A 25551-nucleotide genomic window follows, 5' to 3' on the forward strand; every position below is an offset into this window, starting at 1 on the left:
TGTGTGTGTGTGTGTGTGTGTGTGTGTGTGTGTGTGTGTGTGTGTGTGTGTGGAGAGAGAGAGAGAGGAGAGAGAGAAAGAAGGAGAGGGGTGGTGATGAGAGAGGGATGAGGATGCCAGTCTGTGTTTCTCTTGCCTGCTGATGCTGTGGATCTGTGCAGCATCCAGCGTGTCATCGCAGCCTCCTCCAAGCCTGACCAATCAGAGCACAGCTCTTCTGTTCAACAACGCGCCAGCAGAGGGCGTAGTCTGAGAGAGAGAGTTGCCTTCCGTGTTAATCGTAAAAGTGAAACTATGCACGGATGTCGCAGATAAGATTTTGGTTTCAGTGAAATTAGACCTATTATAGACCTATTTTACACATATTGGTTATGTTTAGAACATCAGTGATAACTGGCAGAATATGGACAGACCTGAAGTTGATGACAGGTAGGCGAACCACCTTTCATCTTTCTTAACTAATTTGTCAGGATTTTTTGTCAAATGCTGATTTAGAGTGTATACTGTGAAATGTAATACTAGCGACAAGCGCGAAATGTTCTTGAGGGTATGAACTTCGCAAGGAGTGAGAGAAAAAAAACAGACCCACCGGTGTGTGTGTGTGTGTATATCACTAAGAGTCCTTGTGCGTGTGTGCGAGACACAGCCACAACGTGTGTGTATGCAGACGGGCTGGTAGTCAAGGCCTCCAATCTTATCTTTAGGCAACAACCACTATTACATAGGCTACAACTTTTTAACGAGTTCGTTAGTTTGTTGCTCGTCTCTTTGAAAGGGCATTTGTATGTATTTTATTAATTAATGTAATACAATGCTTTGATAGCTAATTTAGTACCTTGTCCTTATTCCTGGCGGAGAAGAGCCATTAGCCTAGCTCACTGATAGCAGAGATCATATGTCTGTGCTGATATTCAAGTTCAAGTTTATTTGTCATGACATCATATATAAGTACACAATGCAATGAAATGCGTAAAGGTTCTGGCAAGTCCACATTAAATGGTTCCAATTGTGTTTTGTGCCAAAGTTGAGAATCATTTTAAACATCCACCAAAATGTTAACCCAAAAAAACATCATGACTCAAGTTCCTGGTCAGACTGTTCTGAGGGCGTTAACTTTCCACGCTTGATTGACAGCTCCCTTTGAACGCCCCCTAACCTACGTCGGACAAACAGGCAGAGCAGCTCTTCAACATCAATCAACACAATACAGTGTGATCAGTAAAATGTAAATGTAAATATAAGCACTAAAAGTAGTAACAGTGATAACAGTAGATACAGTTAAATGAAATATTCAGAATATGTAGTAGGTACTTATTTATTTATGCCTGTTGCCGTGGTAATTTAGTTTGGTTACACTAACTTACCTGCTTTTCCATTGTTTGACAAAATCTTAGCTATTTTCACATCTGTATGCTATCAAATATTCTTGAAAATAACATGGAAATAATGAATAAAGTAATTTATTTTGACTACAAGGCCTCTGGAAGCAGCTTCTCCTGCTCCGAGCTGGCTGTCCACAAAAAGTGACCACTCCATGGATCGACCAATAGAATTTACAGATGGAGTTATCAGGTGTGTGTGTGTGTGTGTGTGTGTGTGTGTGTGTGTGTGTGTGTGTGTGTGTGTGTGTGTGTGTGTGTGTGTGTGTGTGTGTGTGTGTGTGTGTGTGTGTGTGCCTGCCTGCGTGCATGTGTATATACCAAGTTACTGCTTGCATATGTCAAATTACATTCCTTTGAGGAACATGTTTCTCTTGATTCACAGTGAATTCATGCTGAAACATTGTCCTATTGGGCTCTTCAACATGTTGAATAGCATAACATCTCAGGCATCTCAACCAGCTGTCTCAGCATGGACTTCAATAATCATGGACCCACCTGTAATGCTAACGGTCGCTTAGCCTGCTAACCCGAACTTACCTGTTGGCTGTTTTCAAATAACACTATGAAATGTTTTTAAAGATATTTCCTATTGATGTGAAAACAACCAAAATATTCTTTCTCATGATTGAAAGGCCACTGGAGACAGCATCTCCTGCCCCAAGCTGTCTCTCCGTTAAGAGTGACCACTCTATGGATCGACCGATAACATTTACAGATGGAGATATCAGGTGTGTGGGGGGGGGGGGGATCACATTGTTAAATTACATATTTAGGCACTGTGCTGCATTTTACATTTTGTTAAAAAGTTTTTGATAGTAGATTCGTTTCCCTAATAGTAGTTTCCCTGTCTGTTGCATTTATAGTAGTTTCCCTATTCGCTGTTAAAACATTTGTCTCGCTTGATGTTAAAAGCATGAAACGGGAAAGGCTATCGCCGTGTCTGTCCATGAAGAGTGACCATTCCATGGACAGGCCAATTACATTTGCAAAAGAAGCCTGTTCTTCAGATACCAGGTAAGTGAGTAGCAGCAGCGATATTTCACTAAACATTTTTGGATTATCTGTCAAAGTGGGTTTCTCTGGATGTTAGATCATATAAACACAGGAAAGCATGTACAGTTGAATCGGAAGTTTACATACACTTAGGTTGAAGTCATTAAAACTAATTTTTTAACCACTTCACAGATTTCATGTTAACAAACTATAGTTTTGGCAAGTCGGTTAGGACATCTACTTTGTGCATGACACAAGTAATTTTTCCGACAATTGTTTACAGACAGATTATTTCACTTATAATTCACTCCATCACAATTCCAGTGGGTCAGAAGTTTAGATACACTAAGTTGACTGTGCCTTTAAACAGCTTGGAAAATAGTAGATTAGTTTCCCTAATAGTAGTTTCCCTATTTGCTGTTAAGACATTTGTCTCGCTTGATTTTAAAAGCATGAAACAGGAAAGGCTATCGCCGTGTCTGTCCATGAAGAGTGACCATTCCATGGACAGGCCAATTACATTTTCAAAAGAAGCCTTTTCTTCAGATACCAGGTAAGTGAGTAGCAGCGGCGATATTTCACAAAACGCTTTTTGAAAAGATCCAGATGGGAAAAATGTATGGGGATTTTTGGCTTGAACCGGAAGTTCACAGTATACATTTTGACTGAACAACTTTGCCTCTCTACAAACATTACAAAAACAACAAAATACCAAAAACAAATAAATATAAAATAAAACCAGGGACAGAGAGAGACAAAATTACATTACACTGTTGACAAGTTTCATTTTGACACTTCATTTGATAAATTGCTATTTATGCTTTTTTAAGGGATGTAAATGTAGCTGTATTGAAATGTAGCTAATTTAGTACCTTGTCCTTATTCCTGGCGGAGAAGAGCCATTAGCCTAGCTCACTGATAGCAGAGATCATATGTCTGTGCTGATATTCAAGTTCAAGTTTATTTGTCATGACATCATATATAAGTACACAATGCAATGAAATGCGTAAAGGTTCTGGCAAGTCCACATTAAATGGTTCCAATTGTGTTTTGTGCCAAAGTTGAGAATCATTTTAAACATCCACCAAAATGTTAACCCAAAAAAACGTCATGACTCAAGTTCCTGGTCAGACTGTTCTGAGGGCGTTAACTTTCCTTGATTGACAGCTCCCTTTGAACGCCCCCTAACCTACGTCGGACAAACAGGCAGAGCAGCTCTTCAACATCAATCAACACAATACAGTGTGATCAGTAAAAATGTAAACGTAAATATAAGCACTAAAAGTAGTAACAGTGATAACAGTAGATACAGTTAAATGAAATATTCAGAATATGTAGCAGGTACTTATTTATTTATGCCTGTTGCCGTGGTAATTTAGTTTGGTTACACTAACTTACCTGCTTTTCCATTGTTTGACAAAATCTTAGCTATTTTCACATCTGTATGCTATCAAATATTCTTGAAAATAACATGGAAATAATGAATAAAGTAATTTATTTTGACTACAAGGCCTCTGGAAGCAGCTTCTCCTGCTCCGAGCTGGCTGTCCACAAAAAGTGACCACTCAATGGATCGACCAATAGAATTTACAGATGGAGTTATCAGGTGTGTGTGTGTGTGTGTGTGTGTGTGTGTGTGTGTGTGTGTGTGTGTGTGTGTGTGTGCCTGCCTGCGTGCATGTGTATATACCAAGTTACTGCTTGCATATGTCAAATTACATTCCTTTGAGGAACATGTTTCTCTTGATTCACAGTGAATTCATGCTGAAACATTGTCCTATTGGGCTCTTCAACATGTTGAATAGCATAACATCTCAGGCATCTCAACCAGCTGTCTCAGCATGGACTTCAATAATCATGGACCCACCTGTAATGCTAACGGTCGCTTAGCCTGCTAACCCGAACTTACCTGTTGGCTGTTTTCAAATAACACTATGAAATGTTTTTAAAGATATTTCCTATTGATGTGAAAACAACCAAAATATTCTTTCTCATGATTGAAAGGCCACTGGAGACAGCATCTCCTGCCCCAAGCTGTCTCTCCGTTAAGAGTGACCACTCTATGGATCGACCGATAACATTTACAGATGGAGATATCAGGTGTGTGTGTGTAGGGGGGGGGGGGGTTTGAAGAATGTGGTATCACATTGTTAAATTACATATTTAGGTAATTTAGGCACTGTGCTGTATTTTACATTTTGTTAAAAAGTTGTTGATAGTAGATTCGTTTCCCTAATAGTAGTTTCCCTATCTGTTGCATTTATAGTAGTTTCCCTATTCGCTGTTAAAACATTTGTCTCGCTTGATGTTAAAAGCATGAAACGGGAAAGGCTATCGCCGTGTCTGTCCATGAAGAGTGACCATTCCATGGACAGGCCAATCACATTTTCAAAAGAAGCCTGTTCTTCAGATACCAGGTAAGTGAGTAGCAGCAGCGATATTTCACTAAACATTTTTTGATTATCTGTCAAAGTGGGTTTCTCTGGATGTTAGATCATATAAACACAGGAAAGCATGTACAGTTGAATCGGAAGTTTACATACACTTAGGTTGAAGTCATTAAAACTAATTTTTTAACCACTTCACAGATTTCATGTTAACAAACTATAGTTTTGGCAAGTCGGTTAGGACATCTACTTTGTGCATGACAAAAGTAATTTTTCCGGCAATTGTTTACAGACAGATTATTTCACTTATAATTCACTCCATCACAATTCCAGTGGGTCAGAAGTTTAGATACACTAAGTTGACTGTGCCTTTAAACAGCTTGGAAAATAGTAGATTAGTTTCCCTAATAGTAGTTTCCCTATTTGCTGTTAAGACATTTGTCTCGCTTGATTTTAAAAGCATCAAACAGGAAAGGCTATCGCCGTGTCTGTCCAGGAAGAGTGACCATTCCATGGACAGGCCAATTACATTTGCAAAAGAAGCCTTTTCTTCAAATACCGGGTAAGTGAGTAGCAGCAGCGATATTTCACAAAACACTTTTTGAAAAGATCCAGATGGGAAAAATGTATGGGGATTTTTGGCTTGAACCGGAAGTTCACAGTATACATTTTGACTGAACAACTTTGCCTCTCTACAAACATTACAAAAACAACAAAAGACCAAAAACAAATAAATATAAAATAAAACCAGGGACACAGAGAGCCAAAATTACATCACACTGTCGACAAGTTTCATTTTGACACTTCATTTGATAAATTGCTATTTATGCTTTTTTAAGGGATGTAAATGTAGCTGTATTGAAATCTAGCCTAACAAATCTAAATCTTGTTTGCAGCGAGCTGACAGGCAGTCTGCTGACAGACGGTCACTTCAGATGCTCGTTGTGCACTGAGGTTCTGAAAGCCCCAGTCTCCATCCCCTGTGGTCACAGTTACTGCAGGAGGTGCATTGGGACTCACTGGAACAGGACAGACAAGACAGAGGACTACGCCTGTCCCCAGTGCAGAAAGAGATTCAGAACACATCCAACTCTCTACACAAACTTAGCCTTGGAAAAGGTGATCCAGAAACTCCAGCAGGAGTCAAGCTTCAAGGTTCCTGCTTTGCCTTATCGTTGCTATGCTGGACCTGGAGATGTGGCCTGTGACCTCTGCTCTGAGAAAAAGCTCAAAGCTGTGAAGCTCTGTCTGACCTGCACTGCCTCCTACTGTGAGACCCATGTTAGGCAGCACTACACAGTAGCAGCACTGCAGAGACACACACTGGTGGAGGTGACAGGAGACCTGGAGGAGAAACTCTGCAAGTTGCACCACAGAGCTCTGGAGGTGTTCTGTAAAACAGACCGGGTTTTGGTTTGTTTGGAATGTGTATTACAGGAGCACAGAAGTCATGATGTTGTATCAGTCAAACAGGAAAGAGATTGTGAACAGGTGGGTGAATACATTCATTAGTTCTTAGCCCAGTATTGTAAACTAGTGCTGGGTCATTGGTATGAGAATTATGACATTGTAGCATACATTGTCAAGCTGAAGGTCTATTCTGTATGTTAAGATTCAACCGACAGTCAAAGATGTTACCATTGAGTTGACCCATTATGCAAAACGTTTCTGCCGAGGTTTTGAGGATGACGTCCCCAGAGGTGAGTTGATATAATGATTTATTTTTTATTGATGAGCACATTTAAAAACTTGCAGTGACTGTAGCTGTATGCAAGCCCACCCACACAGTACATTAAATGCTGGCTATGTTTCTGGTTACAATGCCACTGCTGAATCACAGGAGCTTTATTTTAAGCCAGGTAGAGATACAGACGTGACACTATGAGTTTTGCGGTTTTGGAATGTCTACTGTTGATCTGAACTACCCAGTTTTAGAATGTCTACTGTTGGCTGTCGGTGTCACCAGGAAAGAGAACTTTGGGTTACAGTATGTAAGCCCGGTTCTCTGAAGGAGATGAGGAAGAACCAGATTGCCCTTCTTTTACGGGCTTGTGAAGAGGTGGTTCGCAGAATGAAATGGGCACGCTGTGCATGGGCCTTTATAGGCTGGGCTGGTGCGGGGCCAGTCATGCAAAGCGCTCCTGGCCGGTTCCAGACATGATTGAATAGGGTTTCAGTGAATAGAGTATGCAAGGTTGCTTGTCCTACTGTGAGATGTCTCCTCCATCTCCTTCAGAGAACCCGGGGTTACATGCATTTGGCGACCTAACAAGATAATTTCAGTTACATAATTTTCTATAGCTGTGATCAGAATTGTGTCTCTGCATTTTATCACAACATTCTAAAACAGGGCAGTTTTGTCTCGTCTTACCTCGGCTGTTGTGTCTGAACCTGGCTTTACAGAACCACAACATATGATAGCGTGTATCTCTGTCCTGTGATTTTCAGATTGGACAGCAGACTATGTCATGGTTTCTGCCCTTGGTCGTCCTCTTGATCTTGGGATGTTGTATGACTGCCACAATGACTCTTTTTGCTCAGGTACTGTATGTTTTGAGAGTACATGTTTTTTTTGTTTATTGAAAGGTAAAGGGGTCACATGTTTTGTGTACAATTGACAAAGCATGACCTGTGCTGTGTCAGAGGTGGCCGTGTGATGTAATTTGGGACTTTCTGGTTTTCTCTTTAAGCATGTAACAAATCAACTGAAGTAATTATCTGCACTCGAGATCCAAGTGATTTGTTTAACCTAATGAAATAGAACAGCCGATTCTTGGAGAAACTCCCTTATCCGAGTAGTGAGTTTAAAAATGTACATTCCTACAGAGGATTATAACAGCTTTTTGTGTCCTTTTAGATGTGTGTTTGTGGGATGACGGCACCATAGCCTCGATGCGTCTGTCTCTGCCTCGGCCTCACACAGAGGTCAGGTGTATAGAGGGAGACTCCCTGCAGGACAGATTCACAGCTCTGGATGTGGCCATTCCACTGAGGGCTAGTGTCCTCTCTGGGTTGGTGGAGGTCGGCGGGGCTGCTGGATATGTAAACCACCCTGCTCAGTCCAAACTTCAGGAGCGGGTCACGCTACAGTACAGAACCTCTACCAGGCTGGACATGCTTAGCCATAGAATATTTGAGGAGGAGAGAGATGGAAAACAACGAAAGGCGACGCACGTGGTCATGGCTGTTTTATATGGAGCTCAAGCATTCTTTGTCTTCGAGAGCAAACATCGTAACATCAAAGAAAGAAGTACGCGAGTCCAAAAGAACATGCAAGATGTGATCAAGAAGATGACAACCACCTTCTGTTCAGAGGACATTTTCTCAAGTCTAACAGACTCAGAGAAACTCAGCAGTCTGTATCACTGCACCGTCCACAGTGATGTTGATAAAACCAACACAATGGATTATGATGCAGCAGTGGAAGTGTACAAGTCACTCCCAAATCGTCTGGGGCAACAAGGAGAGAAGGCTGTGCCTGTGCGCGTCTGGCTGTACCCTCTGAAGAATCTGGATGCTGAAGCGACTTGTGTTGCATTTGAAGTCAGCGATGACCTGCTGATTAGAGCTGAGAATGTACTAGAACAACTGAGAAAGGTCACAACAAGATGTCAGGGCATGATGATGGACCACACCAATGCCTATGTGATGAAATGGTTCCCGAGTACCAAAGACAAACTGACACAGTTTTCAGTGTTGCTGCTACTGTACCAGACAGAGTTTCTGAAAGAGCTAGCCACAGCAACAGAGTTCATTCGAGAGAGTGGAGAATCGGGCTTGGAGAGACTGAGAGACCTCCTCAAAGGCTACGACCAGTCCCCATTTAGTCCCCAGGCTCTACACGAGTGGCTTGATTACAAAGAGACTGAGGTGATGGCTGTCAATGTCTACAAAACGCGGAACCTCCCCATTGTGAAATCTCAGGAAGAGCTGGACAGAGTTCTCAGAGATTCACAGACAGACAAGATGATGTGCTTCACTCTGACCTCACTGGGGGTGGAAGACTCATTCCTCTCCACCATGAAGAAGCACATACACTCTGGGAACCAGTCTGGGCTCACTGACCTGCTGGAGACACAGCACCCCTTCAAGCCTCCAGACTTAACTCTTAAAATACAGGCTGACCTCCACTTGTTCACCACATCCTACGAAGATAGACATGACAGAGAGAAAATCAAGTTTATCGCTGCTGCTTTGCCAGATTTGACTTGTCCTGGATCCTCCATTCACCTTTATCAACAGGGCAGTCTTGTGAGTGCTAATTTCAAGCTTGGGTCAAAGCCAGATCCAGCCCAAGTAGCAGACATAAAACAGGACAAAGTCACTCTGATGTTTTCACAATCAAATGTCCGAAGACCTGTGAGGTACAGGGTAGAATATAGAATCATGACCACTGGTCTTAGCATGGCAAGCAATCTTCCATGGAGCACCACCTTCAGTGCTGAGGACACCTGCGTAGTCTCAGGTTTGAAACCAAACACACCTTACCAGATGAGGTACTCTGTCATAGACCACTCGGGTATGAGTGACTTCAGCAAGGTGACTGAGGCTAAGACCCTCAGGTCTGCACCCGGACAGCCGCTTGTGTGTCGGCTGAATAATGACAATGTCAGGGTCACATGGCCCCAGTTGGAGGCTGAAGATGTTGCCTCTCTACTACATTACAAGTTGGAATATAAAGAAGCAGGATTGGATGGCTGGTCTACCATATTAACAAAGGGGGCTAAATGTTTCTGTGATATCACCTCGCCTCTCGGTACCTGCTACAGAGTCAGAGTGTCTGCTGTCCACAGAGAGCAAGACACGAGTGAACCCAGCTTGGAAACACAGGTCCCTGTAAATGGTGAGCAACAAGACCCAAGCTATTTTAATGTGAAATATCATCTTACTTACCTGAGTTGTCCTCAAAGGCCAGTACTGAAATCCTCTCCTTTCAATAGCCTGTGTAATAATACTTGGTTTGACAGAATAGGTATTCCATGTGACATATTTTCAAACATGGTATTAAAGTCTGAATTTAAAAAACAAAGCTGTTGAAATTTCAAAATAGAAAGTAGGAAACATTATTGCTTGTGTGCATCATGAATATCTATTCATTTGGGGGGAAATTGTGTTTGAAACTAATGATTTAATATCTATGATATTTGGGCAACAAACCTAAGAAAAATACAATCATTTGATTTTGTTATTTTTGTAGTCTGGTACATAGACCTCTCAAAGAGAAAGGCCTCCCTCCTGCTTGACGTGCTGAAACTCCAACCAGAGAAGAAACCAGTAGAGCTTTTTGGCTGGTCAGTTGAAGAGAGTGAAGTGAGGGGTTTCCTTCAGTGCCTGCCCTACATCTCACAGCTCAGGTGAGTGGGTTTATTAAAGTAGTTCCTACTTAGTATGTGAATGGCGGCATTAAAAGTGTCTGACAATGTTGGCACTATTTAGGTTTTGCATTTGAATTGGACAGACCATTCTCAGGAGTTAATTCATTTGTTTGGCATTGTTTCACGTATTATAAATCACTTGTGGAATTATATTTGACGACCATTATTCTTGATTGAACACAATGGCTGAACTTTGATGTGTTTATAGCTGCTCATCAGGTGGTCAAGTCACCTTTCCTTTGGTTTTGTCCACATTTTACCTGCCACTGTTTAGGTTTCATTGCTGTTAAACTGTTGATTCTCAATCATTCTCTCTTCTTCATGCTCAACAGTTGTTCTCAAGGGTTTGATTACAAGTTCCTGGGGAAGCTCTTCTGTCAAGCAGCAGAGTGGGAGGAGCAGACAGGAGAGAAGACACTGAAGCTGTTATCATCAGTGTGCAGTTACAGCACTTTCCTCCTCCGTAACAACGACAATCAATATCAATGTTGTTTCCTGCTGGATCTGTACTCCCATGTGAAGGACTATGAGACTCAAACAGGCAGGAGTGTCCTTCCAGCATTACAGCCAGTTTACCAGTCAGCTCCTCCTGCAGTCTGGTTCATAGACCTCTCAAAGAGAAAGGCCTCCCTCCTGCTTGACGTGCTGAGACTCCAACCAGAGAAGAAACCAGTAGTGCTTTTCGGCTGGTCAGATGAAGAGAGTGAAGTGAGGAGTTTCCTTCAGTGCCTGCCCTACATCTCACAGCTCAGGTGAGTGTGTTTATTAAAATAGATCCTACTTAGTATGTGAAGGGCGGCATTAAAGGTGTCTGACAATGTTGGCACTATTTAGGCTTTGCGTTTGAATTGGACAGACCATTCTCAGGAGTTAATTCATTTGTTTGGCATTGTTTCACTGATTATAGTTCACTTGTGGAATTATATTTGACGGCCATTATTCTTTATTGAACACAATGGCTGAACTTTGATGTGTTCATAGCTGATCATCAGGTGGTCAAGTCACCTTTCCTTTGGTTTTGTCCACATTTTACCTGCCACTGTTTAGGTTTCATTGCTGTTAAACTGTTGATTCTCAATCATTCTCTCTTCTTCATGCTCAACAGTTGTGATTTGCTGTTTGATCACAAGTTCCTGGGGAAGCTCTTCTGTCAAGCAGCAGAGTGGGAGGAGCAGACAGGAGAGAAGACACTGAAGCTGTTATCATCAGTGTGCAGTTACAGCACTTTCCCCTTCATCTTGGATGATGATGATGATGATGATGATGATGATGATTTTATTGAACATTATACATGTGATTTCCTGCTGGACCTGTACTCCCATATGAAGGACTATGAGACTCAAACAGGCAGGAGTGTCCTTCCAGCATTACAGCCAGTTTACCAGTCAGCTCCTGCAGTCTGGTACATAGACCTCTCAAAGAGAAAGGCCTCCCTCCTGCTTGACGTGCTGAAACTCCAACCAGAGAAGAAACCAGTAGAGCTTTTCGGCTGGTCAGATGAAGAGAGTGAAGTGAGGGGTTTCCTTCAGTGCCTGCCCTACATCTCACAGCTCAGGTGAGTGGGTTTATTAAAGTAGTTCCTACTTAGTATGTGAATGGTGGCATTAAAAGTGTCTGACAATGTTGGCACTATTTAGGCTTTGCATTTGAATTGGACAGACCATTCTCAGGAGTTAATTCAATTGTTTGGCATTGTTTCACGTATTATAAATCACTTATGTTATTATACTTGACGGCCATTATTCTTGATTGAATATAATGGCTGTACTTTGATGTGTTATAGCTGCTCATCAGGTGGTCAAGTCACCTTTCCTTTGGTTTTGTCCACATTTTACCTGCCACTGTTCAGGTTTCATTGCTGTTAAACTGTTGATTCTCAATCATTCTCTCTTCTTCATGCTCAACAGTTGTTCTCAAGGGTTTGATTACAAGTTCCTGGGGAAGCTCTTCTGTCAAGCAGCAGAGTGGGAGGAGCAGACAGGAGAGAAGACACTGAAGCTGTTATCATCAGTGTGCAGTTACATCACTTTCCCCCTCCGTTACGACAATCAATATCAATGTCCTTTCCTGCTGGACCTGTACTCCCATATGAAGGACTATGAGACTCAAACAGGCAGGAGTGTCCTTCCAGCATTACAGCCAGTTTACCAGTCAGCTCCTGCAGTCTGGTACATAGACCTCTCAAAGAGAAAGGCCTCCCTCCTGCTTGACGTGCTGAAACTCCAACCAGAGAAGAAACCAGTAGAGCTTTTCGGCTGGTCAGATGAAGAGAGTGAAGTGAGGGGTTTCCTTCAGTGCCTGCCCTACATCTCACAGCTCAGGTGAGTGGGTTTATTAAAGTAGTTCCTACTTAGTATGTGAATGGTGGCATTAAAAGTGTCTGACAATGTTGGCACTATTTAGGCTTTGCATTTGAATTGGACAGACCATTCTCAGGAGTTAATTCAATTGTTTGGCATTGTTTCACGTATTATAAATCACTTATGTTATTATACTTGACGGCCATTATTCTTGATTGAATATAATGGCTGTACTTTGATGTGTTATAGCTGCTCATCAGGTGGTCAAGTCACCTTTCCTTTGGTTTTGTCCACATTTTACCTGCTACTGTTCAGGTTTCATTGCTGTTAAACTGTTGATTCTCAATCATTCTCTCTTCTTCATGCTCAACAGTTGTTCTCAATGGTTTGATAAGTTCCTGGGGAAGCTCTTCTGTCAAGCAGCAGAGTGGGAGGAGCAGACAGGAGAGAAGACACTGAAGCTGTTATCATCAATGTGCAGTTACAGCACTTTCCCCTTCATCTTGGATGATGATGATGATGATGATAATGATTTTATTAAACATAAAACATGTCATTTCTTGCTGGATCTGTACTCCCATATGAAGGACTATGAGACTCAAACAGGCAGGAGTGTCCTTCCAGCATTACAGCCAGTTTACCAGTCAGCTGCTGCAGTCTGGTACATAGACCTCTCAAAGAGAAAGGCCTCCCTCCTGCTTGAAGTGCTGAGACTCCAACCAGAGAAGAAACCAGTAGAGCTTTTGGGCTGGTCAGATGAAGAGAGTGAAGTGAGGAGTTTCCTTCAGTGCCTGCCCTACATCTCACAGCTCAGGTGAGTGGGTTTATTAAAGTAGTTCCTACTTAGTATGTGAATGGCGGCATTAAAAGTGTCTGACAATGTTGGCACTATTTAGGCTTTGCATTTGAATTGGACAGACCATTCTCAGGAGTTAATTCATTTGTTTAGCATTGTTTCACTGATTATAAATCACTTGTTGAATTATATTTGACGGCCTTTATTCTTGATTGAACACAATGGCTGAACTTTGATGTGTTCATAGCTGCTCATCAGGTGGTCAAGTCACCTTTCCTTTGGTTTTGTCCACGTTTTACCTACCACTGTTTAGGTTTCATTGCTGTTAAACTGTTGATTCTCAATTATTCTCTCTTCTTCATGCTCAACAGTTGTTCTCAATGGTTTGATAACAAGTTCCTGGGGAAACTCTTCTGTCAAGCAGCAGAGTGGGAGGAGCAGACAGGAGAGAAGACACTGAAGCTGTTATCATCAATGTGCAGTTACAGCACTTTCCCCTTCATCTTGGATGATGATGATGATGATGATAATGATTTTATTAAACATAAAACATGTCATTTCTTGCTGGATCTGTACTCCCATATGAAGGACTATGAGACTCAAACAGGCAGGAGTGTCCTTCCAGCATTACAGCCAGTTTACCAGTCAGCTGCTGCAGTCTGGTACATAGACCTCTCAAAGAGAAAGGCCTCCCTCCTGCTTGAAGTGCTGAGACTCCAACCAGAGAAGAAACCAGTAGAGCTTTTGGGCTGGTCAGATGAAGAGAGTGAAGTGAGGAGTTTCCTTCAGTGCCTGCCCTACATCTCACAGCTCAGGTGAGTGGGTTTATTAAAGTAGTTCCTACTTAGTATGTGAATGGCGGCATTAAAAGTGTCTGACAATGTTGGCACTATTTAGGCTTTGCATTTGAATTGGACAGACCATTCTCAGGAGTTAATTCATTTGTTTGGCATTGTTTCACTGATTATAAATCACTTGTTGAATTATATTTGACAGCCATTATTCTTGATTGAACACAATGGCTGAACTTTGATGTGTTCATAGCTGCTCATCAGGTGGTCAAGTCACCTTTGGTTTTGTCCACATTTTACCTGTCACTGTTTAGGTTTCATTGCTGTTAAACTGTTGATTCTCAATCATTCTCTCTTCTTCAGGCTCAACAGTTGTGATTTTGAGTTTGATAACAAGTTCCTGGGGAAGCTCTTCTGTCAAGCAGCAGAGTGGGAGGAGCAGACAGGAGAGAAGACACTGAAGCTGTTATCATCAGTGTGCAGTTACAGCACTTTTCCCTTCATCTTGGATGATGATGATGATGATGATGATGATGATGATTTTATTGAACATTATACATGTGATTTCCTGCTGGACTTGTACTCCCATGTGAAGGACTATGAGACTCAAACAGGCAGGAGTGTCCTTCCAGCATTACAGCCAGTTTACCAGTCAGCTCCTGCAGTCTGGTACATAGACCTCTCAAAGAGAAAGGCCTCCCTCCTGCTCGAAGTGCTGAGACTCCAACCAGAGAAGAAACCAGTCAAGCTTTTGGGCTGGTCAGATGAAGAGAGTGAAGTGAGGAGTTTCCTTCAGTGCCTGCCCTACATCTCACAGCTCAGGTGAGTCTTAACTGATGTGCAGTAAGTGAATTGTGCTCATATAATGCAAATAATTATTGTCTATTAAAAATCTTGTGATGTAAAACTTAGAATTTCATCTTTAGATTCCCTGATATCAGTGTATATGTTTTTGATATGTCCTCTCATGTTTTGTTTCAGCTGTGATGCCGGGTTCTTCCAGCATGTGTGTGAGTCCATCCCTGTGAGGTCCAGAGAGGAGGCCCAGCAGTTGGCCTCTCTCCTCCAGGCCTTGGGCTTCACCCTGTCACTGGGAGGAGAGTTACCCAGGCAAACCTGCAGGTCTGTGGGGAGAGTCCTGGGTCTCTGTGCCTCCAGAGCGGAGCTCACTCTCACACCCAGCAAGATCTCTCTCAAAGGAGCTTCGCTTCTCTTCACACATGTGGCACGGCTACACAAGCTCAGGTACGGTTACATTTAAATAATCCGCTGCATGTGTCTCAAAGTTATCTTGCCTGAAATAATGTATTTTGTATCGCTGCTTGTTTTAATGTATGTCATATATTTAATCTCCAGACTAAATGAGTGTATGGCAGTGAAACTGGCCAGACTGGTCAGGACAGGGAGAGGCTGTACTTCACTGACTGTCACAGAGCTCTCCCTTGTCCTAAAGAGAACATGGTTGTCAGAAGCAGCTCTGTCCAGGGTTGTGAGTCGTGTGGCGTCCCTGCTGAGACTCTGGCCAGTGCAGCGTCTGGACATGACTGAGTTCTGCATCCCTGGTCACTCTCTCATCACACTGCTGTCACTGTGTCACCAGCCTCCTCTGACACTCAGGTGAGGTGGTCTACATTCTTACTGTACATTGTACTCTCTAAATAGTCAGTTAGATTGTTTATGCGTGTGGTCATTCATGTTTGTGCCTTTATGTTCCTGTCCCTCAGACTGCGTTCAGAGGCTCTGCAGCAGCTGGCTGTAGTTGTGTATGAAGCTCAGGACAAGGACTTGACTCAGTCGTTCCTAGAGAAGGTTGGTGGAGACCTGACCTCCTACACTCTGGACTGGGAAGTGCTTCTCTATCTGCTGCAGTGTTCAACCCAGAACATCACTGTGAACCTCAGGGAGAACAGGCTTCGAGAGAAAAAGATGACAGATCTTCTACCCTTTCTAGGCAAAGTAATTTTCAAGAGGTAGGAAAAGTATATTATACTATTTATTGACAACAATTAATCTCTGCCAATTTAAATGTTTATTGTCATCTAAAAAGACATGATATACAGTCATATAGAGGTAGTGTATACTGTAAAACCATGATAATACAGTCATCATATGTCTTTCCTCAGGCCCAGTCCCAGCTTTATGATGTCAGCCATCAGAGAGATATACGAGAGTCGTGCCAGTGGCTGTGTGTCCAGTTTGTTGAGGTCATCCGATCATGTGATCAACCTGCAGACCAGAGCGATGGACAGAGTGGACTGTGAAGCTCTGCGCTTCACCCTCAAGCACAGTGACAGAGTCCAACTAAACCTGCTGTGGACCTCCATACCACCGGGGGAGATGGAGAGCATCCTGCCACTTCTGGACAAAGTCTCCCAACTCTGGTCAGTCATCATTATCTGGCTGTGCTAGCATGGACATGAAGTACACCACTCTCTGACTACACATTAACCATAATCTCTAATCTCGCCATAAACCATACCATAACCTTACCCCTAATCCCTGAGTTCCAGCTAGTACAATGTAAATCATTAATTGTTATGAATGACTTGTTACAGTATGTAACAACTGTGTGAACGACTGCTGTCTCTCTGTGTGTCCTGCTGCAGTGTTGACAGGAGGCTGCTATTGAGGTTCCTCCACTTCTGCACTGCCTCACACATCCAGCAGTGGGCAGCAGCAGAGCTGCTCAGGGCTCTGCAGCACAGGCTGGATTTCTCCTGCTCCTCTTCTGTGGACCTGACAACACAGGAGGAGAGGGAGGCTCTGTGTCTGAGTGCTGGCGACTGCAAGGTCGTCTCCACAGTCCTGAAGCACAGCTGCCACAGCACAGAGCTCATCCTACGAGACTGTGAGGTGGAGGTGGCTGGACTAGACCAGCTGTTCCCTGTCTTAGACACAGTCCGTCTGAGGTAAGGACAGACACGCTGATCTCTGATGAGGAGGAGGGAGGAGGAGTTCTCATTGTACAATGTGTAAGATGTGAATATCTGCTCCCTGCTCTGTCTCCCCTCAGCTCCAGCAAAGCCCTCCTCCTGCAGCTCCTGTACCTGGTCCCTGTGGGAGGTGAGAAGGGGGCGGTGAGGCGTGCTGGGTCCCTCTGCAGTGCCCTGGGTGGGGAGCTGGACCTCAGTGAGACCAGGCTGGACCAGAGGGCTTGTGAATCTCTGGCCCTGGTTCTGGAGCACTCAGAGGGGCTGTCAGAACTGGACCTCAGCCACTGTCAACTCACAGACCCCCAGCTAGAGCCCCTACTCACACACCTGCACAAAGCACAAGTCCTGGAGTGAGTGTCTTGGAGTGTGCGTGCGTGCGTGCGTGCGTGCGTGCGTGCGTGTGTGTTTCAGTTTTAGTTTGAGTTAGTGTGAGTGCTGTTGATGTATGAAAATGTTTGATAACTTGTCTTCTTTCTCTCTCTCCCTCTGCTGTAGCCTGAGTCACAATGACATCACTGATGCTCTAGCTGACAGAATGCTCCAACTGGTCTCCACCAGTACAATCCAGACTGTGCGGTAAGTGCGTCTGTGGTCCTCTGTGGCTCAGTTGGTAGAGCATGGCGCTAACAACGCTTAGGTTGTGGGTTTGATTCCTGCTGGGACCATATATACTGAAATGTATGCACTCACTGCAATGTAAGTCGCTTTGGATAAAAGCGTCAGCTAAATGGCATATACAGTGTGTGTGTGTGTGTGTGTGTATATATATATATATATATATATATATATATATATATATATATATATATATATATATATATATATATATATATATATATATATATATATACACACATGCATGCATGTGTGCATGTGTATATGAATAGTACCAGTGTAATTGTGTATTTTTTTTGCGAATGTATAGACAAAGCTTTGAGTTGTTTTGCTTGGAGTTACATTTTAGAATGGTGAGCTGCTCTTTAATGTTGGATGATGTCATAATGTACTTCTCTACAGGCTCTTCAACAACCGCATCATGGACAGAACCCCCTTCCTGACGGACAAGCGCTTTGAGATCTGGTGAACCAATCAGCATCAGGCCTTTATCCAGGCAGAGGAACCACAGTAAACTTTTCAGTGAATGAAATGAACAAATAAATGATCTATTTTTGTAAGGAACTAGTGTTAAACGCAGATGTTAATGTCAATACTGTAGGTGTTGATGATTGTTGCAGACTGTCTTTAAAAGCACATCCATAATAATAATCATAATCATTAAAAAAAAGTGCTATTCAATGTAATTACTATCCTCATGTTTCTTCATATTTTTGTTTAATACAGGCTTAATTGGTGAAGATTTAAGAGACAAACATATACATATATGTTTATATATATATAATACATGTATTATGTCATTGCTGATGTGTATGTTGTTTTATATAATAATGTGTGTATGTTTTATATAATAATGTGTGTAATAATGTAAACGTCTTGGTCTAGTGTTTCCCTGGATAAGTAAAGGTTACATTCAAAATAAACTGTGATTATGTATCTTTAGTTTGTGATAATGTATCTTTAGTTTTTCTTCACCAACGATGTTCTGGTCAGCACTTATTATATTATTCGTTTTTGTACTACTTCCAATGCCTAAACGTTGAATATCTCTCTTCTTTTATGCAAATATATTTTGCTATCTTGCATAGGAAGCCAGCGTTCAGTGGTATAGTCCAATCTGACTGTAATCCGTTCCTTGAATGTACAGAATAAATCAGTGTGCTTTGCCAGGCCGGCTAAATCAAGACCATGGGATTAAGATACCTTTAGCAACAGCTGCCACCTGCGCTCTGTGAACCGTGTTGTTGCTCCCAGACAGTCGCTTTTTCTCGCCTTTCAAGTATTCGTTGCTCTCTCTGCCTCGGTCTCGGCGGTGTTTTTTTTTTTTTTTTAACGGAAATAACCGCCACTCAAACTTAGTTAAGGAGAGTTGTTTTCGCGTTACCTGAGAGACGGGATGCCCTGCCTCCATTCCGAAGTGCTGGAGTCAATGTCAGCGGATGGAGCGACTCCCGGTGCTTCTCCCTGCCCGGGGAGAGAGCACTCTACGGGGAAGGGAGCGAGGAAAGAGCGGCCCGTGGTGACGAGCGCCGGGTGGTTCTTCTCACCTCTGTGGAGCCCCCGCGCTAGGACGCGCCGCTGGGGGTTCGGGAACGGCGTGGAGAGCGAGAGAGTGGAGGCTTGGTTGGATGACCACTCGGACTTCGCCCGATCCTACTTTTTACGCAGAGCATCAAAGTAAGACATTTGGGTCAGGAGAGTAAATCATGTTAACCATGTTTTGACGCTATGCAGTGTTTGTTTACAATGCCATTGTTACAAACAATGGAGTAAAACACGCTTAAAACAAGTGGTAACATTTCTCCAACCCATCCCTCAGCTGTTTACCAAATAAAAAGTGCTGGAGTGATGGCTTTGTTGTTTGAATCGCAGATTGCCCCTTAAAAACAGACAATTCAGCAGTTAATCATTCTCCCAGAATTTGCACCAAAACACAGGAAGATGGAGTGGAGATAGAAATCGGAGGACAGGCTGAATGGAATAAGGAATGGTATCAAACAAACGTGTCCTCATTCCATTCATTGCAAAGAGCCTGTTCTCCGATGTCTACCTCCACCAGGCTCCCCCTGACGCAAACACATGTTGAACACGTGTTTCCTCTCCCAAACCTTAAAGTCATCACAAAATAACTGCCCTCCTTCCATTGTGGCTTAGGGAGATGGAAAGTGGCTGGTTTGTAGAGAAGGCCTCGTCTCCACAGACCTCCAAAGCAGGTGGGCCCAGGAGCCCCAGCGACCCCCACTCCAGCATGCTTCGGCTGGGTCGCCGCAAGGAACCCTCCCCGCCAGGCAGCCCTTCCCTGCCGACCTCCACCCCGCCTGTGTATCGATATCCACCGCAGACCTCCACCCTCTCCCCCCCGGCCTGGAGGGAGCCCTGCAGCTCAGAGAGGCCAGTCAGTCGGTCCCCCAGGTCTTCAAGGTCCCCCCTCTCCCCTCGTACACACCGCTCCCCCCGCCCGCCGAGGCGGGATGGGCCCTGTGGGCGAGGTGAGGCCTGCGCCTGGATGATGGGGCTCCTGGGCAGAGGCAGCAGCAGCAGCAGGACGGGCTCCATGGTGGAGCTCTGCCAGGGGGCCCTGCTGCACGCTGGGGAGGTGGTGGCGGCCGAACGCTGCTCGCTCTCTCTGGTCCGGGCGGATCGTGACGGGGGGAGGGGCCTGGAGGGGGTCGTGGCGCTGACCGAGCTTGGATGCGCGAGGGAAGCGGTCCACAGCAGCCACGCCCACCTGGAGCTGGTGAAGGGCATTATGGGATATGTAGTGGCCACGGGGGTTCCGCTGAACATCAGAGACGCCTATGAGGTAATGTACTGCAATGGACCCGGTTGGTTTAACATCTTGTTATGATGTCGTCTCCTCTGGCACCTTCCCTGCCCAGGGCTAAGGGGTGATTCTGTGGATTATTTGGGAGGGAGTCGGGGATGTCCTCTTGGTTGATCTGATTATCATAGATTCGAGGATACATCTGATCCTTTTAAAGACTTCTGCTTGTTAATCCAGTGATCATTAAAATAGCTCACAGAGCCGAGGAAACCCCATGCCCCCCTCCGCTTCTCCCCTTCACCAAAAAGCCTCAAGGTGCGCTCTCCCCTCCAGTCTCTCCCTCCCTCCTTCCCACCCTCCCTCCTTCTCTCTCTCCCTCCCTCCCTCCCCCGCCCACCTGGGCGATCAGAGATCAGTGTAACTCCCTTGGCATAGCCAGAGAGAAGACTGTGACATAATCTCTGGCTTGTGTGTGTGTGTGTGTGTGTGTGTGTGTGTGTGTGTGTGTGTGTGTGCGCGTGTGTGCTTGTGTGCTTTCCTTCTGGTTGAGTGTTATATAGGGCGCTAAGTCAGTAAGTCTCAGATGCAGACTGGGTGGAAGAGGGGGAAGGAGAGAAGAAAGAGGGGAGGGGGGGATAGAGAGAGATGGAGAGCACCAGAAATACTACATATACTATACAAATCGATAAAAATAATCTCTTAAGAATGATTGTCCCTTTGAGTAGACCATAACCATGTGTGAATTGAAAACGTGTGTGAAAGGAGGCTGATGGAGGTAGAAATCGGAGGACGGGCTCATTGTAATGCATGGAATGGACACGTGTTTGATACCATTCCTTATTCCATTCCGTGCATTACAATGAGCCCGTCCACCGATGTCTGCTGCCAACAGCCTCCCCTGAATTCATCCCTCTGTTCCTCTAGGACCCCAGGATTACTGCCGACGTGGATCAAACATTTGGTTACAAACTCAAGAGTGTCCTCAGTGTGCCCATCAGAAACTACAGAGACCAGGTCACTATTTGATCATGACACATCAACTATTATCATATATGAAATCTTATCTTAAATGAGTCAAATAAGATCACTGTAAAGTTCTGGTGCTCTCTTCTCTCCCTCCCTCTCTCTCTTGGTCTTGTTGTATCTCTCTATTGTTCTATCCCTTCTTCTCTCTCTCTCTCTCTCTCTCTCTCTCTCTCTCTATCTCTCTTTCACTTGTCCCCTCTCGTTCTCTCCACCCCCTCCCTCTCTGGTGGTCAGGTGGTAGGAGCAGCTCTGGTGATCAACAAGAGCAGCCATGTGGACGGTCATTGCTGTGTGTTCACTGACCAGGATGAGAAGGTGAGGAATGGTCAAATCTGACACCATCACCCCATTGAAGTTGAAATGTAAAACGGTTGCGGTTAGGGTTAGGTAAGATTTTTTAACCGTATCTATGTATTCTACTTATCCAGCGGTGCTGTCGTTCCATGGGTATTATTTTGGAACCTGTCAGTGCTGCCATTCAGTGCTGTGCCTTCACCAGATAGCATTTTCCTCTTGAGCCGCAATGCTACTGCAAGTAGATGGGGCTACAAGTTCAGTCTGTTAACGGTTAACAGTTAACGGTTAGAGTTAAAGGTTTGGGTAACATTAGGGTTAAAGGTTAGGGTCAGGTTAGAATTAGGGTTAGGGTAAAGTTAATGGTTTGGGTTAGGGTTAGGGTTCTCCCAAAGGATCCCACTGACCATCTACCATGGTCGATCCCACATTCTGATGATCGGTGACTGGCAACTTAGATTAATACATGGCCGAACCTGCTTCCAAAACGTCTACTAACTGACTAACATCCAACTGAGACACATAATTAAAAGTTTAAATAAACCAACACCCGTTAACCAACCTATGCTGCGATGGGCAGGGAGGGAGGGAGGGAGGGAGGGAGGGAGGGAGTCTCGTCAGTCATTGACTGTGGGTGAGTGATACTTGTCTCTGATTGGCCAGGTCCTGTCCACTCACATGGGTCTTCTGGGGCTGGCCCTGGACAACGCTCAGCTGTACGAGAGCTCCAGGCAGGAGGCCAAGCGCAGCAAGGTAACCTGTCAGCGAGCCAATCAGGAAGCACCAATCCCCTGCTGTCAACAATCCCCTCCTATCAGATTGTGTTATCGCATCGCACCACACCATTGGTCATATCCTTAGAGTTGTTCACGTCACATCGCATTCTGAATACTGCATGCATGTGTGTTTCTGTGTGTGTGTGTGTGTGTGTGTGTGTGTGTGTGTGTGTGTGTGTGTGTGTGTGTGTGTGTGTGTGTGTGTGTGTTTGTATGTGTGTAGTCTGTGATATCTCATCTGAATGTGTGAGATCTCCTGTGTGTGTGTGTGTGTGTGTGTGTGTGTGTGTGTGTGTGTGTGTGTGTGTGTGTGTGTGTGTGTGTGTGTGTGTGTGTGTTTGTGTGTGTGTCGTCTGTGATATCTCATCTAGATGTGTGAGATCTCCTGTGTGTGTGACAGGTCCTGTTGGACCTGGCCCAGCTGTTGTCAGAGGACCACTGGTCCCTGGAGGCGCTGCTGCGAAAAATGGCCGCCACCATCCTGCCCTTCATACAGGCCCAGTTCTGCACCATCTTCATCGCCAAGGAGGAGGTACTGACGCCACTGACATCATATCCTGTCTGACACCATGTCCTGGCTAGGGATGGAGGCTATTATTGTTATTACTGTTATTATTAGTAGTAGTGGTAGTAGTATTATTATTTAAAGGTCCAGTATGTAATATTCAAGCTTTCTAAAAGCATCCTAATGGTTGTAATGACTATGTTTAATATCTTAGAATGTATCATTTTCATTTTAGGAGTTTATGAAAGGGGCTGCATTCACACTGTTATGTCCAGGGGAGGCTGGTGGAGGTGGAAATGTAATGAGGATCAAACACGTGTGATATGAACACATGACCACGGTGTTGTTTGTAATGGAGCGTTGAAACTCAGAACTTGCTTATGGGGCGACAGACACAAATTAGCACACAAGCTAACTTCGGCTCATTTACACTGATGGGAAAACTGAATTGTTCCATTGATGTGCACTGTTCCTGTAGACTGGGTCACACGGGTCACACTGTTCACACGTGAAATAAACAGATAAGCTGGCTGTTTGTTTGTTTGTTTGTTTGTTGTTTCAGGATTTTGACGTGATCTCCCGGGTGGTCCACGTTGAGTGTGAGGAGCTTGGGTCAACATTACAGATCTTCAAAAGGTTCTAGAATTGTTTTCCTTCATCACGTCATAGGCTGTGTTCCTCTGTGTGTGTCTCAGTTGGTGGGGCACAGCGCTAGAAAAGCTAAGGTTGTGGGTTCGATTTTCCGTAGGACCATATACTGTATACAAAAAATGTATGCACTCACTGTACTGTAAGTCGCTTTGGATAAAAGTGTGTGCTCATTAACATGCTGTATATACAGTATATGCATTTTGTTCTGCTGTTTCAGGACTGTTTTGAAAGCATGCACCAAACCCGAGCACGCACATAATGTATCAGAAGTCACCTAAATACGAGTGGTATCATTGAATTGGGGACTGATGGTGAATTTGCTCTTGACAAAGGCAGGACTTGAAAACGTTGGTGTTATTTGTGATAATTCTTCTCATTCACATATTTCTTCTCTCAGTGTGTGCTGTCCCCTTGTTGAATTTCATACAGACATGTTTGTGGTTAGAGCTGTATGTTTTGAAAAGTAATAACTTCTCTGCGAGGACTATTAATCGGATTTGTTCTTGATCCACTGGGCCACGCTTTGGCCATGAGTTGACTGCTCTGTGTACATTCTTAGAAAAGAAAAAAGGGTTCCTCGGCGGTCCCTGTGGGGGAGAACCCTTTTAAAAAAAAAACTAAAAAAAAAACTTTGGGGTTCCAAAAGAGGGTTCTTACAAAGAACCCAAACAATCAGTTCTAAGAGTGTGACTGTTGTGTTTCCTCAGGGATTGTGACATCACAGAGGTAGACCCGGCGTACGCCCTGCGTGTGCTGCGCTCCACAGAGATGCTCAACGTGTCCAACGACTCCCAGGACCCCACCAGGAGTCTCATCTGCTGCCCGATCAGAAACGCAAAGACGGACAAAGTCGTTGGTGCGTCACTCTCTGCCCACACTGTATATTTTGGTACACTGTCTGATGAGCAGTGTTTCTCAGTTATGTAACATGCTTTGGTGGAATCACAGTGTCAAGCTGATCCTCCCCACGTCCACCTGCTTTAGTGATCAGGCTCACAGGTGTCTGTAGGCTTGACATGGCCCCGGCTCTAAGCAGCTCATTACTGGGAAACCAGGAACTCTGCCATTTGTCCGAGTCACTTAAGAGCATCAGACAAACTCTCTCTTAACCCGTCTAATCCCTGAGTATTTAGGGCTTTTTTTATTGGCCCAACCACCACTTTGTTTGATTTATTTATTTTAACAATCATTATAAATATATTATATCTATTAGGTACTTTTATTTCTATATATATATATATATATATACATCTCTTTTTATTTTTTTTATTTTTTTTAACATGGTACTGTAATTTACGTCCATTATGGTATGTTTGGTATTATTATTTAGGGTATTTGTTGGATAGACACAGACCTGGAAGACACGCTGATCGACAACTCGCTGCTATCCATCCTGATAACATAGACATCAGGGAATAAGATGTGGATGTGGAGTGTCGTTGGGATGACCATCCATAAAATCAAAACAATCATTTTTACCATGTTTTGAAGCTATGCAGTGTTGTAAAACAAGCTTATATTTGGGGTTCTGATGGGGTTAAGACAGTTAAACTAAGCTCAAGAGCCATTTATAAGTTATATTCTTCAAGAGCCAATGGCTAAATGCAGTCATTAATGTATTGCCCCTGTAAGTGTAGTTGGTGGTGACATCTTCACCCCTCCCTCTGTCACTCCCTCCTGATGAAGTAGATTAGACCAGGGATGAGCAACCATAGAAATAGAATGAGTAGAACACACATGCCCATTCAAATCAACATTCCATGGTGGGAGTACTGGCGGCCATCTTTTGGTGTACCATTTGGAAGTTTACAGCTTTATTAACAACCAACTCAACTCAACTGACATCGAAATGTTCAGTCAAATGATGCGTAGTTGATATGGTGCCGCCTCTCTCTGTGTTTTACACATGCAATTACAACGGTTACCAAGGCAATTATGTATTGCAATTCCACGTCAGCCATCT

At 43.9% G+C, this 25551-nt stretch overlaps 2 protein-coding genes across 8 annotated transcripts in view; both read left to right on the plus strand.

The window, feature by feature from the left end:
* Positions 1-295: 295 nt before the first annotated feature.
* LOC310821105 (uncharacterized protein) lies at positions 296-18514 on the plus strand. 7 transcript variants are annotated; one of them, XM_083692990.1, is made up of 28 exons: positions 296-429; positions 1477-1572; positions 2015-2110; positions 2295-2396; positions 2827-2928; positions 3886-3981; positions 4380-4475; positions 4691-4792; positions 5223-5324; positions 5659-6253; positions 6375-6462; positions 7211-7303; positions 7620-9605; positions 9960-10116; positions 10470-10889; positions 11243-11692; positions 12045-12458; positions 12811-13251; positions 13605-14048; positions 14388-14846; positions 15006-15269; positions 15381-15641; positions 15749-15994; positions 16148-16405; positions 16631-16933; positions 17038-17307; positions 17453-17533; positions 17975-18514. In XM_083692990.1, the coding sequence occupies exons 1-28, from the start codon at positions 404-406 to the stop codon at positions 18039-18041; spliced, it is 8115 nt and encodes a 2704-aa protein (XP_083549116.1). In that variant the 5' UTR covers positions 296-403; the 3' UTR covers positions 18042-18514. The 7 variants fall into 7 exon arrangements, with proteins under 7 accessions (XP_083549116.1, XP_083549117.1, XP_083549119.1 ...); XM_083692991.1 differs by having other exon boundaries at positions 14397-14846; XM_083692993.1 differs by lacking the exon at positions 4691-4792.
* Positions 18515-18946: 432 nt separating this feature from the next.
* pde5aa (phosphodiesterase 5A, cGMP-specific, a) overlaps positions 18947-25551 on the plus strand; it is a 13826-nt gene continuing 7221 nt past the window's right edge. Inside the window, exons 1-7 of the mRNA XM_083692844.1 lie at positions 18947-19249; positions 19727-20201; positions 21597-21677; positions 22320-22409; positions 22833-22964; positions 23500-23573; positions 24296-24444. Of these exons, the coding sequence (XP_083548970.1) occupies positions 18969-19249; positions 19727-20201; positions 21597-21677; positions 22320-22409; positions 22833-22964; positions 23500-23573; positions 24296-24444 (1282 nt within the window). The 5' untranslated portion in view covers positions 18947-18968. The remainder of the gene's footprint in view (positions 19250-19726; positions 20202-21596; positions 21678-22319; positions 22410-22832; positions 22965-23499; positions 23574-24295; positions 24445-25551) is intronic.

Source organism: Argentina silus (assembly GCF_951799395.1).
Source record: "Argentina silus genome assembly, chromosome: 21".
Lineage (NCBI taxonomy): Eukaryota > Metazoa > Chordata > Actinopteri > Argentiniformes > Argentinidae > Argentina > Argentina silus.

Bases quoted from the DNA above. Each gene is read 5' to 3' on its own strand.
- LOC310821105 (XM_083692990.1), top strand. From the start codon at position 404: ATGGACAGACCTGAAGTTGATGACAG. The intron at 4,793-5,222 runs GTAAGTGAGTAG...TGATTTTAAAAG, and splicing joins GCCTGTTCTTCAGATACCAG to CATCAAACAGGAAAGGCTAT. The intron at 10,890-11,242 runs GTGAGTGTGTTT...CATGCTCAACAG, and splicing joins CCCTACATCTCACAGCTCAG to TTGTGATTTGCTGTTTGATC.